At 35.8% G+C, this 23,824-nt stretch overlaps 1 protein-coding gene across 1 annotated transcript in view; it reads left to right on the top strand.

Annotated features, from left to right (window-relative positions):
* The window catches only part of LOC150090006 (sequestosome-1-like), a 53,662-nt gene extending 36,926 nt beyond the window's left edge, over positions 1–16,736 (top strand). Inside the window, exons 5-7 of the mRNA XM_090389710.1 lie at positions 4,543–5,051; positions 6,555–6,726; positions 16,460–16,736. Of these exons, the coding sequence (XP_090245836.1) occupies positions 4,543–5,051; positions 6,555–6,726; positions 16,460–16,608 (830 nt within the window). The 3' untranslated portion in view covers positions 16,609–16,736. The remainder of the gene's footprint in view (positions 1–4,542; positions 5,052–6,554; positions 6,727–16,459) is intronic.
* Positions 16,737–23,824: the final 7,088 nt, after the last annotated feature.

Raw genomic sequence — 23,824 nt, 5'->3', positions numbered from 1 at the left:
AAAACTGGCTGTGAGCATTTTATGCTCACAGCCAGTTTTAAAATCACTGCATGTCAAGGTGAAGTCGCTTGAAGAACTTTCTTGCAAGCTATGAAACACTAAAATGCATTGACAACGTTTTGGTTGAGTGTTTGATCTGGGTCCCTTGCCTTATCAGATAATACAGTTAAATCTTTTTTGCCATTCTCCACTTCATATATGTGTGAGTTGGGCTGATGGCACTGGATAGCATTAAAGAAAAATCATCTTATCAATGTGGAATTGCATCCCAGCTTATCAACCTCTATCCAAATACTCCTCCACTGCTGTGAGGTCACAAGCATTTCCACTTTTTGTATTAACAACTTTTTTTTTTCTAGGTGCATGTATAAATTTAATGATTGTTATTTTATAATTAATTGGCAATGCTGATAAAACTTGTAATATTCTGTATGTTTTAGCTTGCTTCATAGTCCTTTTTCAGTTCAGTCTTTTAGATTAATCTTATTGTGGTTCAGCTGCTTACAAGTAAACTGATTTTGATATAATTGTTTTGGGGAGTACACAAATAAGTTTGGGTAATATTGCCATAAGGCATACATTTTGGTTGTAGTGGCAATCTCGAGGAGAGTTTTTGGTATGATTTGTTTCATTGAATATACAGGGGATCCTCATTATCCAAGGATAATTGGTTCCAAAAAATTCCACTTAAAATGGGGACCAATTTTTGTAATGTTTATTATTTAAATAAAACTAAATGCAACAAGGCATAAATATTTTAGGTTTAAGATTCTATATAATATTGGTGTAGATATACCATAGACAACTTTTAAAGAAAAACTATGATAGTAGTGTGAAAAGCATCATTTCATCTGTATCTCATATTGTGCTCCTCTTTCACAATGAATTGCCCATGTATTGCACTACCTCGAATAAGTAATGCTTCACTAATAGAGAAGACTATTTACTTATTCTCAGTGGGCACCACCACCACCCAGATGGCACCGTTTCAAAGCTAGTTGACTTTTCATTGGTGGGTGGGCAGGTACCCAGGTATTGCAGGTGAAGCGCTACTTATTTAAGGGAGTGCAATACATGGGATTTAGAGATGCAGAACAGTTGTGATATTTGTGCTATAAAGAGAGTGAATGTATATGGGTTGTCTGTCTAGAACAGCAAGGCTGTTATCTAAAAATTCCAAGTAACTCTTCTGTTATCTCTGTAAATGGCTTTTAGCGTTTTTTTTTTTTTTTTTTTTCGTAATGGAAATCTTGGAATGAGTAAAGAAATTTGGGTGCAGAGAAGGGCAACCAGATTGGTGAAGCGAACAAAAGGGTGCTCTTACCAAGAAAGGTTTCAGTTCTTCAAATAGCATCTGGAGACTAGGCACCTGCAAGATCTGATGGAGGTGTTTAAAGCCTTGAATGGATTGAGTAAGCTAAGTTGATGGCATTCTTCCTCTTGCTGAGACTATACTCATAAGTTAGCATAAATTCAAGTTGAGGAAGGATGGTTGTAGAATAGATTTGCAGAAGCTTGCCTTCAGCCCCAGCAGGTTGTTGATTGTTACAACAGGCTTCCATCTGTTGAAGTGGATGTGGATGGTTTCAATAAATTCAGGGAAGAACTAGACAAATTCATGGAAGGTATGGATGATGAAGTGTGTATGTGCTTTTTTTTTTTTTTTTTGGCTGATGTTTTTATATGCTTGCTTTCCTGCATTATTTGCAACTACTAATGCTAATTCCCTAACACCATTGTAGCATTTTATATTAATGGAACACACAATCTCTAAAAACTTTTTCATTCAGTCATTTTCAGTATCCCCCTTGCCACCACTACCACCAAAAAAAAAAAAAACCTTTGTCCTCATGACTAGAAGCAAATATAATTCTGACTTAAATCACAAGAATTTGATTTTAGTATAGATGTAGCGAGTACACAGTAATACCTCTATATTTGGAGTAGATATGTTCCCAAAATCTTGTTTGTATGTAGAAACTTTGTACATTACATAACTAATTACATGAAAAAAATATATATCTGTGTACCAAAACTATGTAAAAAGAATATGAAATAAATATGTATTTGTGATGAACAAAAATTTTGTAAATAACCATATATATATAATATATATGATAATGGGGATATAAGGTGTCAGAATTCATTGACAGCCAAGACTTCAATTGAGACACTTCCTTTAAAGTGTCCATTGACAATGATGTGGATTGCAATTTTTATTGTGTTGTTAAAAATGATTAATTTTTAAAGAAGGCAACCAGGATAGTTTGCATAGCCAGGGTAGTCTTGCATTTCTCATTAATAATGATGTAGCAGTTGATATCATTTATAATTAGCATTAGCAAGGGCACATGATGCAAGAAAGCAAGCTTATATAGCATCAGCCAAAAAAAAAAAACACTCCCTTCTCATTTCACCCATTCACTAGCTCCAAATGTTTGTCCAGTTCTGCTTTAAATCTGTTTAAGCTATCAACTTCTACGACAGATGGAAGTTTGTTCCAGCAATCAACCACTCGCTGGCTAAAGGCAAACTTCCACACATCTATCCTACAACTGTCTCTCCTCAATTTGAATTTATGCTCTCTCAGGCGATTATTCTGAGCAAGAGGTTTGGTTTTTAGGATATTAGCAACTAAGGCCATATTGCTCCGGGGATATGCAGTGGTCGTTCCCTGACCTTTCCGCATCCTCCGTAATTGGTGGTGACGGGCTCAAACCCCCGGTCTAATCAAGAAGCGTGTGCTATGCACTGCTGCTCCTGCCCACCTGGCTACGGAGGTGCCCTGAGCAAGAGGAAGAATCCCATCAGCACTGAGCATTCTCAAACCACTCAAAGCTTTATACACCTCAATCAGATCACACTGCAGGTTCCTAGTCTCCAGACACTGTAATTTGCAAAACTTAAGCCTTTCTTCATAAGAGCAACCCTTTGTTCCATTCGCTAATCTTGTTGCCCTTCTCTGTACTCATTCCTACAGCTCTACATCCTTCTTAAAATGAGGCCTCCAGACCTGTATGCAGTACTCAAGATGTGGCCTGACCATTGCCTTATACAAGGGGATAATCACCTCCTTATCCCTGCTAGAAACATTCCTGTATATCATTGACAAGACACCATGAGCTACTCTTGCAGACTGTCTGCACTGCTCAGAAAGCTTCATATCTGCCTGCACAATTACCCCCAGGTCCTTTTCATTCTCTACCACTGTCAGTGTAGTACCACACAGTTGATACGTTGCTCTGGAGTTACTGCTTCCCATATGCAGTACTTTATGTTTGTCGATGTTAAACTTCAGTTGCCACCTCTCAGCCCATCTGCTCAACTTTTTTAGATCCTGTTGCAGCAGCGTACTATCATTTGGGTCATTAACAACCCTGCCGACCTTCATATTGTCTGCAAACTTGGACATTAAGCCTGATATACCATCATCAATATCATTAATGAATACTGAAAACAACAATTGACCCAACACTGAACTCTGGGGGACTCAACTAATAACCACTCTCTGTCATTATGTTGAATGTTATAGCTTGATAGGATGATAAGGAATAGATTGTAATGTGGATATTAGTGGCTATTCAGGCTCTTGCTCAACTGGACTCCCTAATGTTTAGGGGTTAGTTGAGTAAAATGTGTTTGGTGGAAATGGTGAAGTTTATCAGAACCATCACACCAGATATGTCTGCATTCATATCTAGTGCAGTCAGATATGAATTTTTCTGAGCAGTGCAGATAGCTGCCAGAGCAGGTCATGGGGTATTGTCAATGATATACAGGAATTTTCCTAGTAGGAAAAATGTGGTGATTAACCCTTTTGTACAAAGGGATACACCTTGAGTACTGTCTGGAAGCCTCATTTTAGGAAGGATGTGCAATTGCTTGAGCAAGTACAGAGAAGCGCAACAAGTTGGTGAGGGGAACAAAAGGGTGGTCTTATGAAGAAAAGCTTAAGTTCTGCAAATTGCAGCATCTGGAGACTAGGCACATGTGAGGTGATCTGATTGAGGTGTGTAAGGCCTTGTATGGGTTGAGCAGGCTCAATTCTGATGGGATTCTTCCAGTTGTTCAGATTACGAACCTGAGGTGGCATAAATTCAAATTGAGGAAAGACAGTTATAGATGAGCAAAAATTTGCTTTTAGCAAGCGGGTGGTTAATTGCTGGAACAAACTTCTATCTGTTGTTGTGGAAGGTGATAGCTTAAATAAATTCAAGGAGGAACTGGACAAATGTTTAGAGGAATGGATGTGTGAAATGTTGTTGTGTTTTTTTTTTTTTTTTTGGGCTGATGCTACATAAGCTTGCTTTCTTGCATCACATGCCTCGATTACTACTACTATTTTCAAATACAATAAAATTTACAGGACTTTTTTTTTTTTTTTTTTTTTACCTTAAGAATTAGGTTGTTTTATGACAGATTTCAAAGGGGAAAAATTTATTAGCATTTTCTTTGTGTATAATTCTGACTTCATTATTTACATATAAATTATATTGCTATTTAATTATTATTATTTTATTTTATTATCATTTTTTTTTCCAGGTATTGATGTTAATATAGATATAGATCATCCTAATGGAACACGTGAGCGATGCACACCAAAGGATAATTCAAAATTTGAAAAGGAAGTAGCACATCAGAATTGTCAGTGTGATCAAGATAATGTCATTCCAGAAACATCATCAAATAATTCAACAGTTTCTGGTGCTTCAGCTGTACCCACAGGGATTATTCCCACAACCACTGAATCAGCTGCTGATGCTTTACCTTGTCCTCCAATATCTGGCCTCTTTATTCACCCCATAATTACTGATACTGCTGCTGCTACTACCACCACTGATGTTAATGCTCCTGCTGCCACGATGGCTGTTAATGCTACTACTGATGCTGTTGTAGATACTACCACCACCATTACTCCTACTACTGTAGGCATTACCTCAACTGCTGACATGCCTAGTGCACCTGTTAAAACTTTGGAGAATGCTACTGATAGTGTAGAAGCTGCTGTGTCATCACCACCAAAGGATACTGAAAAATCAGCTGATGATGCAGTGAGTATCACTAAACATTTTTAAAATCTAATGTTAGTTCCTTATTTTTAAACAAAATATGCAAATTTTAATTTTTTATGTATTTGATACAGTTCATTTATTTAGGGAAATGTTGTAATGATATTAATTCATACTACTACTATATTAAAATCAGTATCACTAATGCTCGGGGTATAACTGTTATCACTGTATCCTGAATTGTAAACAAATAGCAGATTCAATGAGAAATTATATTAGCAATTTAGGGTGATTTGTGGATAATGGTATCTGTGATGTCAGCATAATAATTCAAGCCTTGACAACCTAAAGTTAGGCACTATCACTGTAGAGACCATGGCATGCCACAGACAAATTGAACACAGAAATGCACACGATTTTCAAATTACTTCAGTGCTTGCATAGAAATGTATAATTTTCAGCATTTACCACAGGGGTTTACCAGACACGTAATGTACATATTTAAAGAAATTTAAAAATTCCCACATGGTCCTCATGCTTGATCAACAAGAAAATGAATAAAATATTGCAGTAGCAACACTTACAAAAAACAAAACTACATGTACTGTATTGCACATTTCTGTAAAATATAGATTAATTACCTAAATGTTGAAAGTGTAGTTGTGCAAAAGTTTTTAAGATAGATTTTGAGTTTTTAAATTGAATTTGAATTGTCAGAAATTCTTTTTTCTAAGAACAAATGTGTGTAAATTGGAAAGTTATTACATAACCGTAGTCCAGTGCCTTAAATTTCTCTAGACTGAAAGTCTAGAGAAATTTTCTCTAGTCATAAAGTTTGTTATGATGGATCACCTGTTGACAGAATTATGATGAACTTGCCTAAGGGTATGTTTAGAGAAAGACATCACTTTTTTGTTTATGATATGCTCTTATTTTGGAAATAGAATTTACCTGGTTAATTGAATCTGAGCATTAGGACTGTTTCATTTCCTTTGGAATTATTCTTTTTTGTAAGGAGGAGTGAAATAGATGTAGTATCTCTCTCCTGTAGATTGTTTGATTGTGTCAAGAATGAAGGCGCCTCCGTAGCCAGGTGGGAAGGAGCAGCAGTGCGTAGCATACGCTTCTTGATTAGACGCGTTCGAGCCTGTCACCACCAAATAAGGAGAATGTGGAAAGGTCAGGGAATGATCACCGCATATCCCAGAGCAATATAGGCTTAGTTGCTAATGCTCCTTAAAAAAAAAAAACCAAACCAACCAAGAATGAAATTTGGTTAAAATATATCACACTTTGTCAAAAAGTTTGCGCTAGGAGAATCATAAGGAACAACGCTGAGACAAAATTAATTCTCATTAATTTATAGATGTATCCAGTGTTTGTTTTTGGAGATTTTGGAATTTGATGATTTAAAATTTTTTTTTTTTAATATTGGTTTTGGTAGGTATTAGTATTGTTACGTATATCACTAGTGGTATTAGCCTAAAAGCGACTATAGCAATACATCAAAGTCATATTTCATTATAGTGCATTTTTTCCTTCCAGGATTTTCCAAATGGTACTGATGGATGGACATTTTTAACTAATTTCATTACTGAGGGAAATAATTACATAGAAGAACTTCAAAAGAAGAAAAGTGAGCCATCTCAGCCAAAAGAATCGCCTTCAAATAAAGCTGGCAGCCAGTCTTCTCAGGCCTTTCCTACGCAACATCCTGGTATGCATGTCTTTGTTTTTTTAAGTTTATTTAATTGACTATGCTTCTACTATTATAAGGAATGCAGAACTGGAATTTGGGGAGTACAATGTGTACAGAAAAGATACAGAATAGGAAGGGAGGAGGTATTATGCTGTTAATTAAGAAAAACATAAAATCAAAAGAAGTGCATCCAGTTGATATAGATAAACAGTGCACTGTTGAGTCAGTCTGGTGTGACATAAGCACTGTTGAAAGCAAAAATAAGAGTAGGAGTGTGTTATAGGCCTAATGACTTGAATGAGTACAATGAACAATTGTACAGAGAAATAGTGGGCTAGTAAATCAGAATGTCTTATAATGACTTAACTTCCCAGATATTGACTGGAACTTGTGGGTTGGTCACTCACACACTAGTAAGACTTTTGTGGATTTATTGGATGATTGTTTTCTGCAGCAGCATGTTCGAGAGGCAACCAGAGAGGGTAATATTCTTGATCTGGTTATCAGCAGTGATCGTTCGTGTATTAAGAATTTGCAGATAAAGGAACCACTAGATGGTGGTGATCAGTGTACTGATGTGGGATTTACTTATAAAGATATAATTACCATTAGGGGTAAAGGAAAGGGTTTTTGCTTCCATAAAGGTGAGTACAGTGATCTCAAATAGTTTTTAAATTCTGTACAGTGGGATCAACTGACTATGTTACCAACAGTAAATTCTAAGTGGGAAGCATTCAAGGAATTAATCGTAGATGCTACTAAAAGTTTCATAACCTATTAAGAAATATTGTTCAAGGTTTAGGCCTAAATAGTTATCTAATGAGACTCGTGACAGAGAAGAAAAATGCATGGGATGCATATAAATTATCAAGCGACTCAGAAGCCTATGGCAGATATAAGCTATTCTGTAATCAGGTCACAAAGGAGGTTAGGCAGGCGAAGGCAGATTACGAAAAATCTTTGGCAAAAGATGCTAAGAAAAACAACAAGGATTTCTTTACTTACATAAACGCTAAAAAGAAGGGGATGAATCTGATTGGTCCACTTGATATCGATGGTTCGACTATTGATGATCCTGCTCAGATAGCAAACAAACTGAATGAGTATTTTGCATCTACATTCACACATGAGAAGTTACTAAGGTTTGAAAATGGCAGAAGGTTATCAAATTGTAGCAGGGTGCTTAATGATTTTGTAATAACTGAGAGCAAAGTGGAGGAGAAATTGTTGAAGTTAAACATAAGAAAAGCACCTGGTGTGGATAGGATCTATCCAGTTATATTAAAGGAGGCGGCAAAGCAACTAAGCAAACCCTTAGCCATAATTATGAGAGCATCCTTGGACTCAGGGGAGGTCCCCATGGACTGGAGATGTGCAAATGTATCCGCAATTCACAAAGAGTGATCGAAGGGTGACACGAGTAATTACACACCAGTTAGTTTAACTTCTGTTCCGGGTAAAATAATGGAGTCACTGGTTAAAGATGTATTGCAGGATCATCTAGACAAGACTGCAGCAATAATTCACATACAGCATGGGTTTGTTAAGGGAAAGTCTTGTCTGACAAATTTGATAGGATATTATGATGTGGTTACAAAGGAACTGGATGCAAAAAATTTTGATATCATATATTTGGATTTCAGGAAAGCTTTTGACACTGTTGCGCATGGAAGACTATTGTACAAATTGGAGCAGAATGGTATTAAGGGTAAGTTGCTACAATGGATAAAAGGATGGTTGAATGGGAGAAGACAGAGTGTTAATCAATAGACATTGCTCTTCATGGAATAATGTTATTAGTGGAGTCCCACAGGGTTCGATTTTCGGTCCTCTGTTGTTTTGTATATTTAGCAATGATATTGATGAAGGTATATCAGGCTTAGTGTCGAAGTTTGCAGATGATACAAAGGTTGGCAGGGTTGTTAATGACAGTAATGGCAGTGTGCTACTGCAACAGGATCTAGATAATTTGGGCAGATGGGCTAAGAAGTGGCAACTGAAGTTTAACCTTGACAAATGCAAAGTACTGCATATGGGTAGAAGTAACCGCAGAGAAACATACCAACTGTGTGGTACTACACTTAAGGAGGTAGAAAATGAAAAAGACCTGGGAGTAATTGTGCAGTCAGATATGAAGTTTTCTGAGCAATGCAGACAGGCTGCCAGGGCAGGTAATGGGGTTTTGTCAATGATATATAGGAATTTTGCTAGCAGAGGAGGTGATTGTCCCTCTGCATAAGGCAATGGTCAGGCCACGCCTTGAGTACTGCATACAGGTCTGGAGGCCTCATTTTAGGAAGGATATAGATTTGCTTGAGTGTGTACAGAGAAGGGCAACAAGATTGGTGAGGGGAATGAAGGGATCCTCTTACCAAGAGAGGCTTAAGTTCTGCAAATTGCAGTGGCTGCAGACTAGGCACCTGTGCGGTGATCTGATTGAGGTGTATAAGGCCTTGAATGGGTTGAGCACACTGAATTCTGATGGGATCCTTCCACTTGTTTAGATTACAAACCTAAGGGGGCATAAATTCAAATTAAGAAAAGACAGATGTAGAATAGATGTGGAAATTTGACTTTAGCCAGCGGGTGGTTAATTGCTGGAAGAAACTTCCATCTGTCGTTGTGGAAGTTGATAAGTTAAATAAATTTAAGGAGGAACTGGACAGGCATTTGGAGGGAATGGTGTGATTTTTTTTTTTTTTTTTTTTTTTTTGGCTGATTTTTGGCTGATGCTGCATAAGCTCATACACTTGCTTTCTTGCATCACATGCTGCTACTACTACTAATAGCCATAAATTTATGAAAAGTCATGTTAATTTAATGTTTTAAACAAAGATAATATGGATTAGTATACCAATTGAAATGAGAATTCTTCCATGTGTGATAGCAGAATTTAATTTATTGATGAATGCTTGAATCAGCAGTTACCCCCATCTGCACCTTTTGGCATCTCATATTGTGTGATTATCTTCACAACTGGGTCGTCATGTCTGGAATACCAGGTACCTGCCTGTCCACTGATGATAGGCCAATAGCCTTGAAATGGTGCTGTCTGGGTGGTGGTACTCACTGAGAATAAGTATCAATAGCCTTCTCTATTAGTGAAGCGTTACTTATTCAAGGTAGTGCAATATCATGGCAACTCGTTGTGAAGGAAAAGCACAATATGAAAAACAGAGCAAATGATGTGTACTACAACAACTACTTTGTAGTTTCTTAAGAGTTGTCTAGGGTGTATCTACACTGATATTATATAGTTACAGTTAATTAAATATTATTTATACTGATTTACACCACTTTTTAAATCACAGTTAACATATGCTGTCGGACTTGTGTGCAACTTATACAACTTTGCTTTTTGTTAACTAAATCATAATCAACTGGCGACATAACAATCATGTGTTCAAGTTTTGCATTAGTAAAGCAGTAGCCTGATGTTTGTTTTGTGTAGTCTTATTTATGCATGTGTTTTTTGTTATTAGTACAGTAGTGTATTGTAAATCTTATTTTGTCCTTTATTCAGCAAAAAAAAGTTAATAACTGCATTAAGTGCAGATTTATTTTGATAAATTTCGAGTGGAAAAGTCACCATGTGTCATATGCCTGGAAGTTCTATTTATTTTAACAATTCATTGGAAATAATCACTGAAATGGAATAAAGTGCAATGTTATTTAAATACTAAACACAATCAATTTAGGAAGAGTGATGTTCATTTTCTTCTTTGGCGTAATAAGAAAATAGCTTTCATTGGGAATTTGATATTATAATTTTCAAATAAAGGTAGTAGCCAGTCTTCTCAGGCCTTTCCTATTTCCAGGTGCAGGAACTCCTTTCCTGGTTTTATATTGACTTAAGCTGCAAAGCATTACTGAATTGCTAAAATTGGTTATATTCTCAAAAAAAGGTTAGAAACCACTGGTATATAGATTGTATGGCTGACCCATTTTACTATGGGTCATCTACACACTGAAACAATAAGAGGCTGTAGAGAGGTACAACGAAGTAGACAACTTGTTACAGCCATGTTTGACTAGTTTTATGCAAGCTTATCTCCACATTAGTCATGGATGCCATTGATGCTAGAGCGGGGATGTTCATTTACAACTGTTGCATAATTCTTCTAAGAGGTCAGGAGGACTTGAAGCAGAAGTTTTCTGTTATCTGCATCTCACACAGGAATAAGATATTAATAATTTAGTAAATAAACTGAGAACCAGTGGTATATTACTAGACAGTAAACTGAAGTGAGACTGAATATTAACATAGGTGAAATTGAACAACATTAGTATTCCCCTGGAACATTTGCTTCATAAGTCTTTTAAGTGTGTCACACAAGAAACAGAAATATCAAAGGGTGTTGCAAGAATGACAACCAAATTTTTAGAACTGCTTCCCTGCAAAATGCGTAGCCAGGTCAAGTTTTGCAAGTGTGGTACCTTGAAAGTTCAAGATGCAGAAATTGACCCAGAATTTTTTTTTTTTTTTTTTTTTTTGATGAGGCAGGAATTGATAAGCAAACAGCCAAAATAAGATATTGAAGCTGAGAAAAACCACTACACCTTCTGCAAATTTAAAGGTAAATTCAAAGTTCTCTGTAATTTAAAAGTAGATATTTGGTACTTTGACTGCAAGGAGGATTGAGCAGAAACCTAACTGTTTACAGAGATAGTGAATTGTGAAGAAGTATGCATGTCAAGTACTGCAACCAGTTCTTAGGAAACTAACAAACAAAGAAAAATTCTGCTGCCAAAGTCACTCACTGCAGACACTAAGAAGTGTGTATGATGAAAGGTAAAGTGTTTGTTATGGGTGCCTCTTATTCCAGACATTACTCCTTTAGAGTTCTTTAAATATGCTGTACTGTATTACTGCAGTCATGCTATTGCTGGAGCCAACCAAGTGAAGTTGCCAGTGAGCAGTGCATCACTCTCCATCAGTATAGCAATTGCATGCCATTGACTCTATACAGTCCTCAAAAAAAAAAAAAAAACAACTTCATATAATCAGTGTTAGAATATTGGTTAAGTTGTGTTTCTGGATTCATTTCAGAATCCTTATCAGACCAAAATGAATTAAAAAAAAAAAGTGGGTGTGAAATTTTAAATTTATAAAAATGAAATAAAGGAAATTAAAGCCAATTTAAAATTGAACTATTATAATGAAATTTAATGTATTTAATTGTAAGTGAGTTTTTAAATTATTAATAGACTATTTGCAGTGTAACAAAATTCTTATAATCAAAATCAGGATAGATATAATGGTGAGATACCTACAGAGAATCTGCTTATAAGACTAACACATATGAATTGCTAATATTATTTATATGCAAATTGTAAAAATTACAACATACTTACTAGTATTATCACCATGGCTTACAAGTTTAAGAGATATTTATCAGTGTATTTGATAGCATGAAGTAGAGCTATAATGCTCAATATATCAGTATAATGCTCAATATATTATCAGTGTATTGTAGAAAACCTACTGTTATAAAGCTATGCATCATCATTGACTAGATGGGGACCCATAATTCTGTACCATCTGTAGGCACATAAGGCTTTTTGTCCCAGTAGTGGTTGCACCTCCTGTTGTACACTGAAAGAACAGAATTCATGGGATACCTGGTTCCTGGGCAATGCGACTCTGTCACCCCTCTTGCTAGTGGATGAACACCGCTTGGCAGGTATATAGGTACACTACATTCACACAGACAATAATTTTATGTCAGTGTGGATAAACGTTGTGAGTTAATTGACTTTGAAAGAGGGATGATAGTGAGTGCCTGACGCGTGGGTCACTCTATTGCGGAGGTGGTACAGAAATTGCACTATCCCCATTCGCCAGTATCAGGAGTGGATCGGGAATATGCCATTTCCAGAATAACATCTCATCGTGGGCAGAGAAAGGTGGTGGATAAACGTGGCCATCGATGTCTGTCTCGCATTGTTTCAGCCAACTGGAGAGTGACAGTGGCACAAATTACAGCTGACAACGAGGGAGGTGCCAGAAATGTCCCCACCAAGACCATCAGGCGATCATTAGCTGCAATAGATTATGGGAGTCACCAACCCACCAGAGTCCCATTGCTAACACCATGACACAGAACTCTGTCTCAACTGGGTGAAAGAACATCAGCACTGGACCTTGGATGATTGGAGATGGGTCTCTTGCTCCAATGAGTCCTGTTTCCAGTTATTTCGAGCAGATGGGAGCATGCATGTCTGATGGAAACCACACGAAGCTATGCACACATCATGTCAACAAAGAACTGTTCAGGCAGATTGATGGTCGGTAATGGTCTGAGGCGTGTTCAACTGGCACATGTTGGAACCTCTGTTACGTACAGGGCTGTAGTGGAGGGTATACGCTGTATACCCTCTGGATATTTTTTGCATATACCTTATGGATATTTATATATGTACACACCGATGAGCCAAAACATTATGACCAGTGAGTAGCTATGCAAATTGAAGCAACTGCAGGTGAACTATGGTGCGGGTCAGGACACAGTATAAAAAACACTGATACTGAGCTCTTTAATCAGTGTTACTCTTGTTCTTCAGATGGGAAAGGCAGTGGACTTAAGCGAGTTTGACAAAGGGCAAATTGTAATGGCCAGATGATTGGGTCAGAGCATATCTAAAACAGCACAGCTGGTGGGATGCTCACAGTCAGCTGTGGTTAGTAGCTACTGAAAATTTGTCATAAGTCTACCATCTGCTCTTTTAATCAATTTGCAACTTCATTTTCCACTTCTTTGTCATTGAACTATTTTAAAAGAAGTGACAATTGATGGACACTAAGTCTGAGATATGATGGGTGGTTAAAGATTTCCTGGTGAAATTGCATTAACAGTTCTCGTGTGCAAATAGCAAGTAAGGTCTTGCATTATTATGCAATAAACAAATGCTATCAGAGAGTAAACCATACTTTTTGTTTTGAAGAGCTCACCATAGTTATTGTAGTCTTGCAGTATGCGTCTTTGTTTATGGTTGCTCTTTGAAACAAATTCAATCGGTAAAAACTTTTATGTCCTAGAAAGCAGGAACCATGAGTTTTCTTGCTAAAATTGTTTGTTTGAATAACTTTGTTCGAGGAGAGGGCCAAAAACAACTTTTAATATTTTTGGATAATGTTTACACAACAGGAAGATGAACTGGAGCATTATTCAACACTAACAAGATCTTGAAATTCATATTGTCAATGAACTCAAGGAATACGTTCATATTAGTATTCTTTAATTTCATTGTGCATGCAGTTGTCTGATAAATCTTTCACTAAATGTTCCTTACATTCGGCTGTTTTTCATGGGTTTTTCATCCATTTTAAGAAGGATATAGAACTCTTGTGAATAGAAAGGCAACAATATTAGCCAAGGACATAAAAGGATATATTTACCATGAAAGACTTCAGTTCTGCAAGTTGCAGTGCTTGGAAACTAGGCACCCATGAGGAGACCTGATTGAAGTGCTGTTTTTCTTATTTTAAGGTTTTAATTGGGTTGAAGACTGATGGCATTCTTACCCTTTCACAGGCAACACATGTAAGGGAACATAAATTGAAAATGGATGGCTGTAAGACAGATGCATTAAAATTTGCTTTTCACTGGCACGATCTTACAAAATCAGGACTCCATGTTTCTTTTAAACAAGACTAATTTTACTGCCTTTCAAAACTTTACTTCTTCCACTTCGTTGTCAGAAGTTTATAAGGAGACAGTCTTTTTTTATTTATTTTATTTTTCTTTATTATTTATTTATTTTATTTAGCTTTTTATTATTATTTTAAAGAGTTTTTTTTTTTTTTTCTTGGTGTCCTGAGTTTGGGCCACTCAGAGTATGGGATTTATTGCTCACAAAATCCCACACCCATTACTTCCAGTGGGTGTGGGATTTTGCCCTTGAGGGTGGACAATGATCAACTAAAATCATTGAGGTCAACCACATTTTGCACTTAGTTGCGGCCTGCCACCTTGTGGTGTAGATGAGCACTAGGCAAGATTTCCAGGTGATCACTTTCCTGCTAGCAAAGTGGCCAGAAACAACTACACAGTGCACACAATACACAGACATCACCTACACAAACACGTCACACACATTTCTGGCCTTTTACAGAGTTCTGTATTCATCACAATTGATTGTTGGAATAAACCTATAGAGACCTTAATAAACCTTATAGTTTTAATAAATTTAAGGAAGCATTAGACAAAGTTTTTTTTTTTTTTTTTTTTTTTTTTTTTCAGCTTGCTTTTTGAATCATTTGCTACTGTTAACATTAATAAATACGAAGGTTATTGAAAAAAGCTCTTTAGTGCTGTGGAATTTTCAGGGTTCAGTTTTCTGCCACATTTTCACCCCCCTCCCACTCCATCACTATCACACATTGCTTTGCTGCCTTAAATCCTGGTACTTTTTTTGTTCATTTCTCAACGTAGCTGTTCTTGTTGGTATCCTTTTCTAAAAAAAATACCCACCTCTGACATGAAGCACAATACTTTCTATGATCATGGAAAAATTTTATTAAACCAAAATAAAAACTGGGCATTAATCAAAAAAGCAGTCCAAAAAAAGTGAATAGGTTTTCCAGGGTGTGGGGGGGAAAAAAAGCAGTGATGAGGAAATTCATTAACCCTACTTCATAGATTGTGAATTTAGTAAATAATGCAAGATTGCAGAATTGTATCAGAGTGGAATTAATTTGTCCCTGAGTAATTCCATACTAATACCCATTGTGGAATGGGTATTAGTATGGAATGATTATTAGTATTATAATGGATAAATGATGCAAGGAAGCAGGCTTTGTCTCCATTTTTAGGTCTCTTCACTAGTGATTCCTCATACTCAGCTTTCATCTGTGGTTTTGTCTCATATATACTTATAATACTCGTATAAAGCAGTATATCATGACAGCCAGTAACTATCCCATGCTTTTTCCTTTTGCTCATTTAAACCCACAACCTCTCTGGTCATCTACTTTGGTTATCTTTTGCAAAATTTCTCCACCAGAACAAATGTATTGGTAACTTCCAGGAATACTTCCTGTAATAAATTCATATCCAGCAACTTATAGTCATTTCTCCCATTAACAAATCCCAACAAATAACTCAGTCCATTGCAGTCTTTTCCTTGAAATGCAAGCCTCCCCTTTTTCCCTTGACTACAGAATTTTCCTTGGATACTACCCATTTTATGACACTGGTCACTACCCACTATTGGTTCCTGCACTGTTAAATTTTGGATCCTTGGTAAGAACCAAGACAAGGATATTAGAACCCCCTTATACTTTCTTGATGTATTGAAAGGGGTATTTCTGCCATATGGTAATTCTTTGCAGTTGGTCACAGGCAGGCTTTGTAATGTTATTTTTCTGTAATATATTGGAAACATTCTTGTAAGATATTTTCTTTTTGTATTTTGTAAGTTTTATGTTAACTAACAAATATTAAATGGGGAGTGTTTTTAAGTTATTCTAGGAGCTGCTAACCTTTTTATACCAACAAAACATTCTGCCAGTTGTAGTAGCAGATACCAAACACATTTAATAAACCTCTCAGATACATTCTCTTGCTTAGCAAAAATAAATATGAAAAATTATATTTAAACATATTTATAGAAGAGGTATTAAATTTGCATATTGTGGGCCTTATGTGAATTTTCTATACAGTTAGTTAACTGTAAATAAAATTTACATGTATCTTGTTGTAATTTCAAGTGTTTTTTTTTTTTTTTTTTTTTTTTTCTCTCCCCACAGATCCCAAAATTGAAGCAGCCTTAAAGTTGATGTGTGCAATGGGTTTCAAGAATGAAGGAGGTTGGCTAGTCCGTTTACTTGAAGCAAAGGATGGTAATATTGGAGATGTACTTGATACACTTTATCCAAATACAGCTGGACGTAACTGAATTTCTTAATGTAGTCCATTAAAATTTGCATTAAATATAATGCAAAAACTTTATTTTTAAGTATTTTAGTATATTTATCAAATTTAAAGGTATAGGCTGTATCTGAGAAAGAATTTTAGAAATTTAAAGGAATATGAATTCTGATATGTTAATATATTTGATAAATAAAGTGCAAAGAATTCTTGTATTATTTAAAAAAAATTTTAAATTGCTGTGTAACGAAAAAAAAAAATTTATGTATAAATAAAATTAAACTAGAAACATAATGTATACTGAGCAAAAAAGAATACTGTATCCATTCTATCAAAGTACAAATACATAAATTGAAGATACTTGCTTCACATTATCCTACCATGTGGGGGGAGGGGTTATATGCATAAAGAGAATGGCACTTTTAGTACCATTTCTTATTCAGTAAATATAGTGAAAACTGCTCTTGAAAATTACATTATGTGGCTGGTCATACAATGTTATATTTCTCCATGCTGCATGAGCTGGTGATTTTGACATCACCTTAGGACAGCCAAGGTGATTCACCTGGCTTTCCACTCCATACTAATGTGTGGGAGACCTTGACTGCCTGCCATTATAAATATATTTATAATGGTAGCAAAAATTAAATGTAGTGATCTCTGTTGTTACATGTGAGAAAGTGAATTTTTCCAAAGTACTAAAAGCAAATATTAGTAAAATAATAAGAGGATTTTACCTCAATATAGTGCGTAGAACACTTCCGTATGATACCCTCCAGAAATAAAAATGAAAAAATTGACAACTGACCGGTACATTAGAGTAAAATATAAATAATTAAATAATCAATTTAACACAATTCAAATCAATTTAAAACAATTAAAAATCAAATTAATGCAATTAAAAGAATCTAACGAAAATATTCAAAACGATTTTCAATTTAACACAATTTAAAACAATTAAAAATCATTTAATTAAAATGATTTAATTTTAATTAAAATTTAGTTAATTAAAAACAATTAACGGAAAAATCGAAATAACGGCTTCTGGATTCCCCCGAAGGTGCCATTATTCTGAAAGTCTACTGTATTTTAATGATGTAAGAAAACTGCACCATAAACAATTCCTTAATTGCCTCAATTGCTTTTTCCAAACTAAAATCAAGAGGAAGAAGGGTCATCTTCAGGTTTATTCCTACTTTGGACTCTTAAAAAAGAAGAGTGATATAAGCAGGAAAGCATTTAAACAGGAATACTATAGATAAAAAAATGCATGGGACTTTATTAGAATGACCATGGGGTTAGAAGAAACGTACTAAAGGCAGAAAACTTATATAACAGAAGTTTACTGTATATAAATGGCATTGAGAGTTTGTAGTTGGCTTTGGGTTTTTTTTTTGTTTTTTATATATAATATTAAAATTATTTTATATATAAAATATAACTTTGTTTTGTTTTTTTTTACTTTTTTTTACAAAATTTAATACTTTGGTTTTTTTTTTTTTTTTTTGTAGTCTTTCTACTACACAAAATATATTATTTAAATGATAAAATTTTGTGAAAGCAATAACAAAGTTGCTTTCACAATATTTTTACAACAAAATGTTACCTTAAAGTAATGCATTTCAAATATAATTTCCACTAAAAGTACAATTAAATCAGGTGAGCAAGTTTATGCTCCAAGACAACCACTTAAAAGAAGAGACAACTAATTAAAAGAAGCAATTGTAGTGTTTTTTTTTTTTTTTTTTTTAAATTAATATGCTGACTTGATATATAGTAGTATCCCAATCATCTGAAACATTTGGGACTGAGGCACATTTAATATAACCAGAAAATCAATTTTAAATGTGCTTTTAATTTTTCCCTGCTTATATAATGTAGTATGAAAGGGAGGCAGAAAAGGTTAAATTGGAGAAAATTACAGTAACTTGCATTTATTTACACATTATGTACTGTAAATGCTTACACATGCTTTAAAATAGTTGCCAACATTTTACTGCTTGTAAGGTGTTAATCTTCCCCCCCCCCACTGCAATACACTCCAATTGGTTCTTATTCAGTTCTTACTATTTGGCTTGGCCCATCTAGTGGCAATCAGAAGTATGGTTAATGCTTCACTACCTGTTGCTTTCTGTGGTATACAGTCACTGAAATGTACTTTGCTTGTTTAAAATTTGTCTGATTTGGTTTAGTAGTAGTGGCATGTGATGCAAGAAAGCAAGTGTATGAGCTTATGCAGCATCAGCCAAAAAAAAAAAAAATCACACCATTCCCTCCAAATGCCTGTCCAGTTCCTCCTTAAATTTATTCAACCTATCAACTACAACGACAGATGGAAGTTTGTTCCAGCAATTAACCACCCGCTGGCTAAAGGCAAATTTTTGCACATCTATTCTACATCTGTCCTTCCTTAATTTGAATTTATGCCCCCTTAGGTTCATAATCTGAACAAGTGGAAGGATCCCATCAGAATTCAGCGTGCTCAACCCATTCAAGGCCTTATACACCTCAATCAGATCACCGCGCAGGTGCCTAGTCCCCAGCCACTGCAATTTGCAGAACTTAAGCCTCTCTTGGTAAGAGGATCCCTTCATTCCCCTCGCCAATCTTGTCGCCCTTCTCTGTACACGCTCAAGCAAATCTACATCCTTCCTAAAATGAGGCCTCCAGACCTGTATGCAGTACTCAAGGTGTGGCCTGACCATTGCCTTATGATGAAACTGTAACATCTGTCAACATGGTGTTAACACATCTGTGTGACATCAATTGATATGAAAACAATCTACAGTTAACATGGAGTTGATGATTTGGTTGTAGATTTGTGCACTGTTGTTAAAATGTTCAGAGTATTAGTATTTGCAAAAAAAGCAAACTTATACAGCATCAACTGACCATTCCCTTTAATACTTTGTCTACTTCCTGAATTTATTCAAACTACACATTTCAACAACACCATATGGAAGTTTGTTCCAACAATCAAGTACCCACTGGGCTGAAGTCAACTTTCCACACATCTCACTTACAACCATCCTGCATTGATTTAAATTTATACCCCCTTTTAGTGTTGTCTGAGCCAAAGAAAAATTTCCATCAGCATTGAGCTGCTCAATCCATTTAAAGCCATAAACAACTGAATCAGATCTCCTCGTAGGTGTCTCATCTCCATGTGCAACAGTTTGAAGAACTGATGCCCTTCCTGGTAAGAGCAAGCTTTTGTTCCACTCACTAATCTTGTTGCTCTTCTGTGCACCAGTTTCAACATATCCATATCCTTCTAAAATGAGGCTTCCAGATTTATTCAGTACTCAAGATGTGGCATAACCATTGTCTTATACAATGGGAAAACTGCCTCCTTATCCCTGCTGCAAAATTCCTGTATATCATTGATGAAACTTGCATGCACTGCTCAGAGAACTTCATATATCACTGCACAATTATGCCCAAGTCTTTTTCATTCTCTACCTACCCTGAATGTGTAGTTGAGAATGAAACGTTCGGAGTAGTGGAGGATAAGCTGGGGTTGCTGCTACCCATATGACGTACCTTGCATTTGTGAATGTTAAACTTTCAACTGCCACTTCTCAGCCCATCTGGCTAATTTTTATAGATTGTGTTGCAGTAGCATACCCTGATTACTGTCATTAACCACCCTGCCAACCTTCATATCACGTGCAAACTTAGACTTCAAACCTGATATGCATTCATCAGTATCATTAATAAACTCAGGAAACAGTGGACTCAACTCCGTGGACCTCCACTAATAACATTTGTCCAAGAAGAGCAGTGTCCATTGATAACTATTCTCTGTCTTCTCAACAATCCCTTTATCCATAGCAGTAATTGTCCTTAATGCCACACTGCTCCAGTTAGCACAGCAGTCTTATTTGCAGCAGTATCAAACTTTTCTGCACATACTGTACTCGCTGTATTCAAATCCAAATATACCATGTCAAAATCATTTTTTGCATTCAGTTCCTTTGTTAATTGTGCCATAGTATCCAATCGGATCGAACAGACAAGATTGTCCCTCAACAAATCCATGCTGTGACTGCAAGTTATACTTCAATCAAAGGATGTCTAGATGATCTGCATTACTTCTTTAACTGTTTATTCCATTATTTTCCCTGGAACAGAAGCTAATTTAACAGGTCTAATTATTCATGTTACCTTTGTGAACTGGGAATACATTCACACATCTCCAGTTCACAGGGACTTCCCCTGAATCTAAAGATGCAATCATAATTATGGCTAAAGGCTTGGTTACCTCCTTTGCTGCCTTCCTCAATATAATTGGATAGGCTATCCTTGGTGCCTTTTTCATGGTTAGCTTTGACAATTTCTCTTCCACTTTCGTTTCTGTTATTACAAGATCATTGTTAAATGATCTTATGATAGGGGAGTGACCCTTCTTAGAATTTAAACTTCTGGTTTCCCCATCCCTAAAAAATGTCCCCTGTGTTAATATAGATGCAAATACCTGTTCAGTCTGTCAGCAACCTGAGCAGGATCATCAGCAGTTAAACCATTCACATCTAGTGGACAATGTGATTCATCCTCTTCTTTCTACTGTTAATATAAGTAAAGAAATCTTTGCTACTTTTCTTTCTATTATTTTCAAGAGACTTCTTGTAACTCTCTTAGCTTGCCTAACCTCCTTTGTGACTTGACTGCAATCTACTGTAGGCTTCTGTATCACCTGACAATTTAATTTTTCTCCTCTGCCACAAGTCTCACCAGTTCATCTGACATCCATTTAGATCTAAGCCTTGAGCAGTATTTCTTAGTTGGTATAAAAAGCCTAGGAGCTTTTCTGCAATTACTTCCCCAAGTTTGTCCATTTTTGATTTGCTGTTGGTAATATCAACAGTTGGCTCCACTGCATAGAATTTAAAAACTGGCTGAGACCATTATAATCGCCCTTATGAAAGAAAAAGCCCTTCTGTTTGCCATTGATAGTAATTACATCTTTAAGTAAATCCCACATCATTACACTATGATCACTGCCACCCAATGCATTTTTTACCTTCAGATTCCTAATGCATAAAGAGTTGCTTCTGATTGTCAACATTAAAAGTACTGCTTCTCTTTAACATGCTGGCATAGGAAACAGCCATCTAATAAATCTACAATCATCTTGCTACTGTGTGATTGACCAACCCACAAGTTCCATTCAATATCTGCATAGTTAAAATATCCATTATACAACATTCTGATTTACTGGTACACTTCATATGTCTGTACAGTTGCTTGTTATAGTCATATTCATTAGACCTATAACATACTCCTACTCTCATTTTTGTTTTCCCAGTGAATACCAAACTGATTCCACATTGCAATGGCCACCCATATCAACTGGAATACACAACCATAGTTTTGTGCCTTTTAATTAAGAGCATAAACCCCTTCCCTTCCCTTCTCTTTTCTGTACACATTGTACTCCCTGTATTCAAATTCTGCATCCCTTATGTCTGAGTGGTAATGGGTCTCTGATATACCCACAATGTTTGCTTTTGATGACTTGACCAGCACTTCAAATTCATCAAATTGTTTACTATGCTATTAGTATTAGTGTTCACACAAATAAACATGCACCTGTTTTTACTCTTAGTAACCCTAACACAGCTCATATTTGCTTATTCCATGAGGGCCCCAGTAGGCCTTGAAATCCCTGACAAGTTTTTTCCCAGGCTGCTGCATAGTTCCAACAGAAGCAATGCAAGGATCATACCTTTGTCTTTGACTTCTCTTAATCTATTAACCTGTGCATCCCCTCCCCAAATTTAACAGTTTTCCAACCTACCTAAAACTGTCTCAATAGCATCAGCAAGTATTCTTGCATCCCTTCTATTTAAGCACATTCCATCCCTAAAAAACAGTCTACTGCCATGACCATGCTGGAAAAAATTCTATCCTGTGAGCTTTGTGCACTCTCCCCAGGGATGAATTGATTGATAAGGCTCTCATGCACTCTCTTGAGTCATGTCTCAGCAGAATTGCAGACACTTGTAATTTAAATCCTAACATGTGCCTTTTTTTCAATTTATGGACTTCTCCAAATGCATGAAGAAATCCCCTATTTATGGAAAATTAACTTGATTATCCAAATTAAAATTTAAAGAAAAAGGTGTATATAAAAAAAATTAAAGTTTGATGTGTCTGAGAAAAAAAAAAAGGCTATAAAGTAAGCTTGATAGATTATCCATGTCGCTTCCATGTAACATCAATTCTGCTTAACAGAAAATATCTTTTTTATATATATATTGAAGATTTTATGTCTCACATCTGGCTATAGACCTTGTAATGATGTAAGATCTTTGGGGGCTAAACATTTGTCAATAAAAATTTCAAATCAGTGCAGTTAGAAGGGGCAGATATAGGTTGTCAGGAACTCAAGGAGAAAAATCAGATGCGTGGGCTCCTACACGCACTTTAACAAGGGGGGAGAGTCTCCAGTTAGTGCATCATACTGCATATTATACAGATGTAAACTGGACGAAATTTACTTTGTGATGAAACATTATCCAATGCAGCATGAAATTCAGGAAATACAGATTTAGAGAAAATTTCTAAATATAATCTGGTATTGTATGAGCCTTTTTATCATATAAATGAAAATGAAATCTGTGATCATTTTCAGCCATGAAATATAAAATCATCTGATAGAATTAATAAAAAAAATAAAGTCAAGCACACAATTATGAACAGTATTGAATGCACTGAATTAAGTATTTTGCCGTATTGGCTGTTTGAGAGTTTATTCGTGCAACAGCCATATTGGCTGTATTAGGTATGCTGGCCACATGCAACAGATGCAGAGATTAAATTCTAAATTCTATCTCCCCCATCCAGATTATTCCTGTAAGATCTTTTAAACCCATACTAAATTGGCTAACGAATTTCCTCTTCATGATGGCTGAAATGAAGGTATGGCAGTTTTGCCACTTTGTTGAAAGCTTATCATATCAATTGAGAAATACTGTTCAAGGTTTAGTCCTAAATGGATGTAAGGTGAACTAATGAGACTAGTAGCAGAAAATAAAAATGCACGGGATATATATAAATTAACAGCAACACACAAGACTAGTAGATATAAGCTAGTCTGTAATCAAGTCACAAAGGAGATTAGGCAAGCGAAGGCAGATTACAAGAAATCTTTGGCAAAGGATGCTAAGAAAAACAGCAAAAACTTCTTTACTTAAAAACTAGAAGGAAGGGGATGAGTCAGATTGGTCCACTTGATATCG

This window comes from Mastigoproctus giganteus, chromosome 2 (assembly GCF_048544385.1).
Source record: "Mastigoproctus giganteus isolate SK-2022 chromosome 2, ASM4854438v1, whole genome shotgun sequence".
Taxonomy (NCBI): Eukaryota; Metazoa; Arthropoda; class Arachnida; order Uropygi; family Thelyphonidae; genus Mastigoproctus; species Mastigoproctus giganteus.
Note: the sequence above shows the minus strand (reverse complement) of the source record. Positions and strands in the feature narration are given on the sequence as shown.